This window comes from Benincasa hispida, unplaced genomic scaffold, assembly GCF_009727055.1.
Source record: "Benincasa hispida cultivar B227 unplaced genomic scaffold, ASM972705v1 Contig737, whole genome shotgun sequence".
Classification (NCBI taxonomy): Eukaryota; Viridiplantae; Streptophyta; class Magnoliopsida; order Cucurbitales; family Cucurbitaceae; genus Benincasa; species Benincasa hispida.
Window position 1 is genome coordinate 107,031 of NW_024065081.1, and position 12,538 is coordinate 119,568.

The window sequence follows — 12,538 nt, forward strand, 5'->3', positions numbered from 1 at the left end:
AGCCCATCGTCTAGCGCTCACACCTATCGTCTAGTACCATCATCTAGCGCTTGCGTCTATCACCTAATGCATCGTCTAGCGTCTAGCGTCTAGCACCCAAGCTCATCGTTTAGCCTTATCATCTAGCGCTTATGCTTATTGTAAGCTTGAATTGATTTAATTGATTCGTTTATTCATGTTTGGTCAACAAATTGTTAGGTTGCTGACTTATGCGCTTTGCGATAATGATAATATGCGATACTACATTCTAAATGTATGCGATGATAATGATATGCGTTCGTAATATGCATTCGTGTAGTGTGCTCGTGTCACAAGTTTTCTTACGCTGGAACCAAGTATAATTCCAACGCAAGTTTCTCATAGCAATTTGAGTTTGAACATAGGGATTGTGGTGATTAATGCGATACTGATGTGATATATGCGACCGAAAAAAAAATAGTGAATTGGATTTTGAAAAGTAAAATGCGGTAAAATGTAAAATGCGATAATAAAATAACATGCGATGGTAAATAAAATGCGATAATAAAATAAATTGGGTGATAAATAAAGTTGCGGTAATAAAGTAAAGGAATAAACAATTAAATATACAAGTTGAGGACTGGCTATGAAGATGTGCAAAAGTATCTGATGAATACTGTGGCAAGTCTTGTGAAATGTGTCAGAAAGAGAATGGGTTGAGGGAAAGGATATCGCAAGTTCATCAATCTTGTTGAGGATGCAACTAAGGTTCTGCTTTCCCTTGGCTTACACCTTTCAGTGATCGGCCGCGTTCCCATATGTCTATGGTGAACAGGGATGAACGTGGTGAACGCAAGGTTGTTTCCATCTCTAGAAATACTTCTCGTTTTAGTTAACTCATTCTTCCAACTTCTTTCGAGAGGCGGAATAACATCTTCATTTTTGCTTTCACAGGTGAAGATGCCGTTGAGCATGCTTTAGCTAAACTCAGCCGATTTCTTCAACAAAGATTAACTTACTCGCTTAGTCCTTCCCTTTTACCCTGGGGAATTAGTTACACATGGTGGAAGAAATGAATGATGAATGTATGGTGAAGAACAGAGATATGATGATGAATACGATAATGATATTAAAATCTAAAGATAAACGTTTGTTACAGATAATGAATGAAAGATTAGAAATTAACACAGTTGGTGAATAGAATAGAAAGTAAGAATAGATAATGAAAGCAGTCTTGACATAGATCTCGATCGGAGACGATGTGCTTTTCGGTGTGTGGGAGGAATGGAGTGGAGAACTTCCTTCTCAAGCTTGTTTTCCAGGTAGAAGTGATATTTTCACAGAGCTTCTTCTTCGGGAATGGGAATGAATTACTTGCTCTAGAGACTTACCTTTTAGTCTTGTCTCATCTTTCTCCCCGAATTTTCTCTAAATTGTCTCTTCAAACCAGCCTCCTTTCTTTGAATTTGATGTAGTTGTTTATAGACCTTGGCACCTTTTGCATCAGTGGTCTCGCTCTGAAAAGCTGATTTTTCCTGCCATGGCTTAGTGGAAATGTCCGCTCCACTTCACATTTAATTTGTCAGAATCGTACAACAAAAAGCTGTACAATTTCAGAAGTCTTTGCGAATGCGTCGCTCTTTACATCTATGATCGATTGTCACATGCGGTGTAATTGCTTTGATCTTTTTATCGATTGTCGCATGTGGTGCAAATGTGTTGTTCTTTCTTTGTCCTCGAGCGATTGTCGCATGCGGTGACTTGTTTCCTGCAAAACAAAGACTTAGACATTCTATTTTGCCATCGCAATGGGGTTAGCGGGTGTGCTTACGACACTTTATAATTTTCACGTTTCTAAGCCAATTTCTATACGATCGATGCAACTTTTCCTTCTTTTTTCCGTATAATCTAAATAAAACGGTATAAATAACTTGTATTTCTACAAGTTATCACTTATCTATAGCGCCATCGCCTATCGTGTAGCGCTATGTCTAGTGCATCGTTTAGTGTCGCATGCAGCTACACGATCGTCCATGTGCGTCACACTCCAACGCCCATCACCCATGCTCGTGCACTTGATTCTGCCGNCATCGTTTAGTGTCGCATGCAGCTACACGATCGTCCATGTGCGTCACACTCCAACGCCCATCACCCATGCTCGTGCACTTGATTCTGCCGTATGCATGCTAACCTCCAAAACTTGGTTGCCACATGCCTTATCCAATGCATGGCTTTTCTTCACTCGACCACACTTGGCTTCAAGGCTTAATCTCTTATAACCTCTACAAACTTAGCCTCATTAGAGCCTCATGTGTTAATGTTTCCTAACACCAAATGCATGATTTCTTTTTTTACTTCATACTCAGCCAAATTTTTAGTTAAGGCTCATATCAAAGCTACTAAACAAATCTATTCAAACACTTAGAATTTTCCTTCTCTTCAAGATAGGATTTAACTTATACTTAGTTATTTTTCTTAATTACTTGCTTAAATAGGGAAATTGAAATCTGAGTTTCATAATAAGTCTACTAAGTTATCCTTCAAACAAATTTGTTGTACAGTGATGTCGCATCAAGAACATGAGTGTAGAAAAGCTTCAGTGAAATATGTTTTGTTCTATCTCTTTTAATATATCTTTTTTTGATTTGGGCTATGCCAGTTGTGTTGTTTTCCTATAATATTTTTGGAAGGTTTTTATTAGAAGACAAGCCACATGTTTCACAAATGTATTGAGTCATTAATCTTAGCCATACACATTCTCGACTAGCCTCATGAATTGTAAGAATTTCAGTATGATTTGAGAAAGTGACCGTTATAGTCTGTTTCACCGATCATCGTGATATAGCAGTTCCTCCACATGTGAACAGATAACTTGTTTGATATCTAGTTTTGTTGGATCAGATAAATATCCAGAATCCGTATAACCAACTAGATCAAAATTTGATTTATTTGAATAAAACAAACCCATATCCATTGTTCCTCAGAGAAAACGATGCTTAATTTCGTTCCAATGTCTTTTTGTAAGAGAAGAACTATATCCAACTAATAAATTTACTAAAAATGCAATATCCGGTCTTGTATTATTAGCAAGATACATAAGTGCACCAATCGCACTAAGATATGGTACTTCAGGATCAAGAAGTTCTTCATTATCTTCTTGAGGTCGAAATATATCTTTCTTTATATCCAATTAATGGACTTCCATTGAAATAGTTAATGGATGTGTTTTGAACATATAAATTTTTTTCCATAATTTTTCCTGTATAAATTGACTAATGAATAAATATTCCATTTGTTAAATGCTCAATTTGCAAACCAGGCAAATTTTTTTTTTTCTGAGATCTTTCATCTCAAATTCTTTCTCAAGATATTCTATTGCCTTTGAAAGTTCTTCAGGAGTTCCAATTATATTTAAGTTATCAACTTATATGGTTATAATATCAAATCCCGATTGTGATTTCTTCATAAAAACACATAGACATATTGGATTATTTTGATATCCTTATTTCAATAAATATCTACTTAGAAGATTGTACCACATCCATCTTGATTGTTTCAATCCATATAGTGATATCTGTAACTTTATTGAATACCATTCCTGGGAATTTGATGGATATGTTTTAGGTACCTTAAATCCTTTTGGAATTCTCATATAAATATCATTATCAATAGATCCATATAAATATGTTGTGATGAAATCCATAAGATGCATATCCAGACTTTTATATACAGTCAAGTCAATTAAATATCTTATTGTAATTGCATCCACCACCAGAGAATATGTCTCCTCAAAATCAATACCATGTCTTTATGAAAAACCTTATGCAACTAGTCTTGCTTTATATCTTGTGACCTCATTATTTTTATTTTTTTTCTCACAAATAACCATTTGTATCCCACATGTTTAACACCTTCTGGTGTTCAGACTACTGGTCCAAAAACCTGACATTTTGCAAATGAGTTTAATTTTGCCTCGATTGCTTTTTTCCACTGAAGCCAATCTTTTCTATGTCGACATTCTTAAACTGATTTTAGTTCAGGGTCCTCATTTTCAGATATAATATCAAGAGCGATATTATTCACAAAAATGTTGTCAGTAATTACATTAGTTCGGTTCCATCTTTTTCCTGACATGACATAGTTTATTGAAGTCTCATTATTATCTTTATGAATTTCATCTTCCTCACTAGTCATGTCAAGGATTTCTTTATGGGTATTTACATCCTCAACTAAGTCTTCTTGACTATTAAGTATTCTTCTTTTTCGAGGATTTTTATCTTTGGAACCCACTGATCTATCACGCTTCTAACGTTTTCCATACTTATTAGTGACAACTTGTTGCGTTGGGATATCAATTTTTTATGGAACATTTGTAGCTGGTATATGTGACCTAGTTACTTTCTTTGCATCTATAAATGCATCTGGTAATTGATTTGTTATATTTTGCAAATGAATTATTTTCTGAACTTCAAGTTCACATTGATCTGTACGGGAATCTAAATGAGACAATAACGATGCATTCCATGTAATTTCTTTTTCCAACTTCTTAATTTCTCTCTCTAATGTTGGAAAATTTGTCTCATTAAAACGACAATCAACAAATTGTGCAGTAAATACATCACCCACCAAGGGCTCAAGATATTTAATAATTGATGGGGAATCATATCTAACATATATTCCTAACCTCCTTTGAGGACCCATCTTAGTGCGTTGTGGTGAAGCAATTGAAACATATACTGCACATCCAAAAATTCGCAGATGGAAAATATTTGGCTCATGACCATAAGCTAATTGTAATGGCAAGTACTTATGATAAGCTACTGGCCTAATGCGTACAAGAGACGTTGCATGCAAGATAGCATGTTCCCCTACAGATGAAGGAAGCTTAGCTTTCATAAGTAATAGTCTTGCAATTAATTGCAAACGTAAATAATTGATTCTGCTAAATTATTTTGTATATGAACATAAGCTACATGATGTTCAACACTTATCCCAATTGACATATAATAACTATTAAAAGCGTGGGATGTAAATTCACCAGCATTATCAAGATGAATGGTCTTAATTGTATAATCAGGGAATTGTGCTCTTAACTTAATTATTTGAGTAAGTAATCTTGCAAATGCAAGATTTTGACTTGATAATAAGCACACGTGCGACCATTTGCTAGATGCATTTATTAATACCATAAAATATCTAAATGGTCCACTTGGAGGGTTAATGAGTCCATATATATCACCATGAATTCGTTCTAAAATGCAAGTGATTCAGCCCCTACTTTAGCTGGTGATGGTCTAATTATCAATTTTCTTTGAGAGCAAACATCACATGATAATTCATTAGATTGAAGAAACTTATGGTTCTTCAATGGGTGTCTATTTGAATTTTCAATAATTATCCTTGTCATTATAGATCCTGGATGACCCAATCAGTCTTGCCAAATTGTAAATATGTCTGGATTCATGAACTTCAAGTTCATTGTTGCATATGTTCACTAGAAGAATTTCGGACTTTAATGTCGATTTTAAACCGACATTAAAGGGCTTTAATGTCGATTGACAACCGACATTAAAGATAGTGTTATTAAACCCCTTTAATATCGGTTGTCTTTAATGTCGGTTTTAAACCGACATTAAAGGGCTTTAATAACACCGTCTTTAATGTCGGTTGCAATCGACATTAAAACCCTTTAATGAAATTTGCAACCGACATTAAAGCCAATCGACAATAAACCCCAAAATCTGTCCGTTTTATCAATTATTGTCCTTTTTTTAAATTCCGTTGCCGAATTCATTTTTTTTTAAATTCAGTTTCCGAATCCATATTTCAATTAATCGTATATGAGTATTATACAATATAGAAGATAAAGTCTCAATATGAGACAGTAGATATGATATATAGATATTCCACATTATTCTTACTATCAGTCTCAATATGATAACCATTGTAACGTATATCTTTAGAACTTAGAAGATTTCTCTTTGATTAAAACTTAGAAGATTTTTCTTTGATTGACTAAAGAACAATGCATTGTCAATTGTAAATTTTGTTCCTACTGAGCAAAATACTATTTATTTTGCCAAAACCTTCAATCAAGCTTGCAGAACCTGATATTGTATTTACTTTTACTTTTAGCATTGTCAATTTGGAAAAGTATTTTTTATTTGTAAATATTGTATTAGTAGTTGCACTGTTTGCCAGACATAGATCTTATTTTCTCATTTTTTAGTCACCCAACATATAAAAATGATCCATGTTTCTTCATTAAAAGAAAATAATTACAATAAGAAAAACAACACTTAAAATATACAAAAGTTACTAAAAAAAATCATGAAGATAGATAAAAGAAAACAACAACATTAAGTTTAGATGTTCTCAAAGTCAAAAGAAACATTTGATGTGCCATCAACTGTGCCAATCTTCTCTTCAGGAGATTCAAGGAAGTCCGCCACATCCAAATTTGTCATTGAAGATAGGTCAAATATGTCATTATCCTAGTATTCAAAATTTGCTTCCACATTTTTCTCTTTTTCCTTCAAGGAGGCTTAATAGAGGTCAACTAAGTGTTTTGACGTACGATAGGTACGTGACCAATGCTCCGTCATTCCTCATCGGAAACATTTATTTTCAACACTCTTTGAACTTTTATCTTGTGGAGTTTTTCCTTTTTGATCATCATTTTATGTGGTTCTTTTGAAATTTAAATGATTAGAACAATCACCATGAAAATAATAATTATTTCTTCCTCTGTCACGGTCACGACCTCGACCGCGACTATGACCTCGACCACGATTATTATTAAAATGTACAGCATTCACTTCAGGGAATGGTGTTGTTCCGGTTGGTTGAGATTCATGATTTTTCATCAATAATTTGTTATTTTGTTCGGCCACGAGAAGACATGAAATTAATTCAGAATACTGTTTAAAATCCCTCTCTCGATATTGATGCCGCATGAGTATATTTGAGACATGAAATGTAGAAAATGTCTTCTCTAACATATCAACATCAATAATTTTCTTTATGCATAACAACAATTTTGAACTGATTTTAAATAATACGGAATAGTAATCACTTACTGATTTGAAATCTTGTAGCCTCAAGTGCATCCACTCATAACGAGCTTTAGGAAGAATAACTACTTTTTGATGATTATACACTTCTTTCAAATTTTCTCACAAGATATAGGGATCTTTTATTGTAAGATACTCCATTTTCAATCCCTCGTAGATATGATGATGTAGGAAAATCATAGCTTTTGCTTTGTCCTGACTGGATGTCGTATTTCCTTCTTTAATAATCTCCCCAAGATTCATAGCATCCAGGTGGATTTCGGTATCAAGTACTCATACTCTCGATCCTTCTGGTACCTTTTTCACTAAATCTCTTTTTACTTATTTGTCTAACCATCTTTTACCTCTTATATCTTTACCTGGCTCTGGAAGGCTAAAATAAGAAATTAAGTTGTTGCTTGGTTGGTTACCTTTGGAAGGTTAAATTCCGCGGACTAAAGTTCTTCTTACTTGGTTCTGGGACCTTTATGGCATGTGTTATTCAAGAGGGTAATGGAGGATCTGTACTACTTGCTTTGGAGTTGTCCCCCGAATTACTAAAGGATTACTAAAGACGAGTCTCCTAGTCTGTAATGATCAAGAATGACTATTGTCGTATATATCAAGGGTGATAAATTCTAATTTTGTGAGATTTGTCCTGACAACACTATCATAAAATATTGTACTTATGTTAGAAATTTAATAAATATTGAATATGAAAAATATATTAAATTTATTAATTATAACGAAAAGGGAAAAACCGACATACCTTTAGGACCCACCTTTAGCAGGGAAAATGACAGGAGCTCGTGCTGATAATGTGTTGTGATCGAGAAGCACAATGAGAATACGTATATTGAAAAAATATAATATAATAATATATTTAAATAATAATAATTAAATAAATAAAATAACTAAAAGCATAAAATAACTACAATTATAAAACTGTATAACATATAAATTGAAGTGGAATTCTCACCAATGTATATATGATATCTCTACAAGATCCACAAATGACCACTTATTTATAGGAAATTTTAGAAAGTAAAAAGTGGCACACTTGAACATGCTTAGGTGGTTGAATGACACATAGCCAACGTATGTGATAATGGAAAAATGATACTTGATATTAGACACTAAACATGATCCTAATACGCATATATTATTTTTATATAATATTTATAATAACATAATTATTTTCCTATCAAAATTACATAATTTTCACTAATGCCAATATTCAATCTCCGATCCTATAAATCAAACGCCCGCCTCGAAGGGTACGCCGGTAGCCGGAATCCAAGCCCCACCGTGAAGAAACTCGGTCACCGTGAAAGGCCGCGCCTCCTCCGCACTACGGAGGACGTGAAATCCCGGCCAACTAACCCTAAATCTCGTCGAAGAACCGCCGCCCCTGTTCTTAAACTCTGCATAAAACAGAGTCGAAACCGCAAAATCCCCCCTCCATTCTGCCCAGCCTTTCGGATCGATCAATCCGTCCAAATCCGTCGCTATAACCACCGTCCTCGAAAACCTCTTCCACGGGCGCCCGAGGTAGGTCCTGTACTGAGCCTTTACGGGGGCGAAATCTGGCGCCGGCCGGACTCTGGAGTCGATGATCGAAATTCCAGTGGCCTCGGCCGGATCGTCGCGGCCTTGGGCGGTGATCATGTTGGCTTGGTGGCGAATCGGCCGTCTGACGAAGATTTCACAGTTCTGGAGGACGGCGGCGGAGTTCCCGAAAATGAAATCGACGGTGCCGTAGATTTGACAGTCACGGTAGAATTGACGGAGGGAATGGAGGAAGAGGGTGTCCTGATAGCCTTTTATTACGCACCGGTATACAACGGCAAGGTCGGAATTCAGCCGTAGCGCCACGGCCTGTTGCTTTTCCGGTCCGGCGATGTTCTCGAATGTTATGTCCCTCGCCCAAAATCCGTCACCGGAAACTCCTGCTCAGGTACGGGAGTTCTTTCAAATTTCAAATTAGTTTTATATTGTTTGATGACTCGACTGCCTGGTTTTATCTCCATGTTCTTTTAAATTTTCAGTTTTGATGTTTGCTTTTAAGCCAAAAATTGCCTATATCGTAGAAAGGTTCAAAATTTTATTTTGGGGGAAAAAAAACAACAAAACAGCACAATTTTTCTTTACTATATTAAAGACAAATCAAAATGTTAGATTCTATATATATATTCTAGACATTTTTTTATTTAGAAATATTTTCAACTACAAATTTCGTGCTTTCTTACCTATTTAGATGTAAAAACATGTAATTTTAATATGATGTTTTTTTTTTAAAAAAAAAATCATAATTCTTGCGTTTTCTTTTTATTAGAGTCGATTCCACCTCTTTCTTTCATTTTCTTAAAAAAAAATTGTTTAAATCAAATACCAATTTAAACTTTATAAACTCTCATACGAGATTCGTCCTTCAAGTTTAATTTAATAGATTAATTTTTTAAAAAAAATCTGTAGCTTAATGAATATATCGCTTAGGTCCTTAAGCATTTAATTTTTGAAAAATGTTAGTTGTTCAGGCTCACCAAATGTAGCTGAGTTATAAGTGGTGGCGCCGTCGGGCACGTTGCGACTACCGATGACCATGGTTTTGTCTGCGCCGTCGCCGACAACCATGATATTCTTCAACTGTATTCCAATTTCCACATTCTCCTTGTAAACGCCGGCTTTCACGTATATCACAATTCTCTCCCCTCGCCGTCTCCGTCCAGTCCTCGTTAGAGCCACCACCGCGCCGTTTATGGTTGTGTGGGTGCCAGAGCCGTCCTTTGCCACCACATAATCCGCCTTCGACGTCGCCGGATTCCACTTCGCCAAGTTGATTCCTCTGTTTTCTCTCCATTTCCGTTTCTCCACTACTTCCCACCCTGAAATTTCAAAATTATATCCCCATATATAAAACGAAGGTCTTTCATGTCTTCTAATTTTATTTTTTCTTTTATTATTATTATTTTTTATTTTGAGTGTTGAACTTTTCAAATGCCCTGTCCTTTAGTTTTTCTTTTTCCTCATTTTGAATTATATATACTCACCAAAATCCAAATCAGAGTTTCTTTATAATCAAAAAATGGATGCAGAAGGGGCTTGAGAAAATTTGTTTTTCTTTTTTTTTGTTTTGTTTTGTTTTTTAATTTTAAAAATAACTATAACAAGTAAATAAATAAATAATGTGTTAATCATTGCAATTAGTTTATTTTGCTTTTTCCAAATAATAATAATAATAATTCTATATTAGCTTTCAAATTATATTCCTATAGTGTTTTTTTTCTTTGTAAAATTTATTGCTATTTTATGTTACAATACTCATTTTTGTCCACTACTTTTGAATTTGTTCAATCATCAAACTTGAAATGTTCAATTTTAATTATTATTTTTAATAAATCATAAATTTAAATACTATATTATTATTATTTGACTATATTCTCTAATACTATATTATTATTGTTATTTTCAAAGATTCCTTATCTGAGTTTTTTCCTCTAAATTTTGGAAACATGTTCCCAACTTGTGTTTTTTGCATGAAAAATATAAAAATTATTATTATTATTACTACTTAACCAATCTCTATAAAAATAAAATTTGAGAGGCTAAATTTAAGATTCCATAAGAATGAGAACTCGAAGACTTAATTTAAAATTTATTATAAATATAAGAACTAAAATTGAACACTTGAAAAGGTAGAAAATTAGGAACTAAAATGTGGTATTTAAACTTTATTATTATCCAATGACTTTTTGTTAAGGTTAACTTTCAAAAAATAAAAATAAAATCAGGGTAAATTATAAAAACACCACTTAAATATAGTAGTAGTTATAATTACATTCTCAAACTTTTCATTAGTAAAACTGGGTCACTAAACTTTTATAATTATTAAAATTACTCTGGAACTTACAATAATTATTAAGATAAAAATTCAATCCTCAAATTTATACAAATGTTATAATTAATACAATTAATTAAATTTCAACATCCAATTTTAAAAATTAAAAGAAGTTATAATTACATCTCCCACCTTATTTTAGGGATATTTGTGCAAATTACCCAAAAATCAAATGGTTAGGAGTTTAAATTATTTATTTATTTTTGGTTCTTGATTTTTTTTCCTTTTTTCTTTTTGCAAGTGATCGATAGCACATACTTAAACATAAAAGTATATATATATATTTTAAAAAGAAGTCTATTACAAAAATATATAAGTTGGAATAAGGATTGATGATTGCAGGTGCTTACCGATCCGCTTCTCCACGGCAGCGATCTTGTGGTATAAACGCAGAGCTCCGGTGAGCAACACGGTCAAGTTATTCCCATCCACCGCCGTCGCAGCGCCGACCTCTTCCAATCCATCCAAACAACTCCGATGGTTAGCCACGGCGGCGCTAAGCCACATCCAAGCATCTTCCGCCGTATAATTCTCTCCAACCAACATTCCGGCGAGCCGCCAGTCCGCCTCCTCGTAGAGCGTAGCGCAATCGCCAAGTGCGGCCTGTAGATTCCGATGCCCAAACGGACGTCGTTTTAAATCAGCTATTCCGGTTCTGGCTTCCCTAAACCCGGCCTGGGCCAACCGAACCGGGTCCAGCTCGGGCAACGAAGAATTAGGGGAAGTCAGCAGGGCCAGGGGTAAGAAGAGGAGAAGAAAGGTAGCGAGAGGGAAGGGCATTTTGGTAATTGCGGCCGAGGAGAAATAAAAAAAAGAAGTTTTTGTAATGTAAATGTAAATGAATTGATTAGTGAGTGTAAGTGAGAAAAATTAATCGATAGAATATAAATAGGTGGGTGTGGAGAGAGATAAGAAGTGGGTGTAAGAAATAGAAACATCTGGAGTGTGGGTGTGACCAAGTGTCACGTGGGTGGTAAGAGAATTTTCTTTTGGTTTTTTTCTTAACCAAATACACATGTTCATGTTAGAATTTTCTTTTGGTTTTTTTAGTTTTTTATTCGATTAAAACAAATCTTATGGATATTATTAATGTAAGCAATATTATTACATTAGGTCGTTAACAGTAATTTAGCATTTAGAATTTAATTTTAGGGTTATATCAAGAGGCAGTAATAAAATTCCTACTTACTTAAAAAAAAAAAATAGAATTTAATTTTACAAGTTTTCAATTACCATCAAATAGTTCTAAATTGATTTTTTTTTTTTTTTTTTTTTGTGTGTGTGTGTGTGTGTGTGTGGGAGGATCCTTCTAAAGTGAGACGGTTAAGGAAGCCCACTAATTTGGTTGTTTATTTTTCCTCAATGTAAGCCCATGATATAAGGACCCAATATTAACAAAATTTGTTATTTTTTATTCTTTATTCTCATAAATATATATATAAAAATTAGAGTTTTCTCTTGCACCAATTATCTCTCCAATGGCCTTCCTTTTTTCATTTTCTCCTATTGCCTTTCATTTTGTTAAAATGGTATCAGAGCCCATAGGAGGAGTAGTGTCATGGGTTGAGAACATAGTCATTGCACGTGAGATCATGGACTCGTTGCAAGATTTGTTTGAACGTCAGTTCTT

At 34.2% G+C, this 12,538-nt stretch overlaps 1 protein-coding gene across 1 annotated transcript; it reads right to left on the reverse strand.

Moving 5' to 3' along the window:
- Window positions 1–8,153: 8,153 nt before the first annotated feature.
- Window positions 8,154–11,878, reverse strand: LOC120069999 (probable pectinesterase/pectinesterase inhibitor 36). Its single transcript, XM_039021849.1, has 3 exons — window positions 11,259–11,878; window positions 9,554–9,895; window positions 8,154–8,959 (listed from the first exon to the last, which is right to left on the reverse strand). The coding sequence occupies exons 1-3, from the start codon at window positions 11,686–11,688 to the stop codon at window positions 8,268–8,270; spliced, it is 1,464 nt and encodes a 487-aa protein (XP_038877777.1). The 5' UTR covers window positions 11,689–11,878; the 3' UTR covers window positions 8,154–8,267.
- Between the last annotated feature and the right edge of the window lie 660 nt (window positions 11,879–12,538).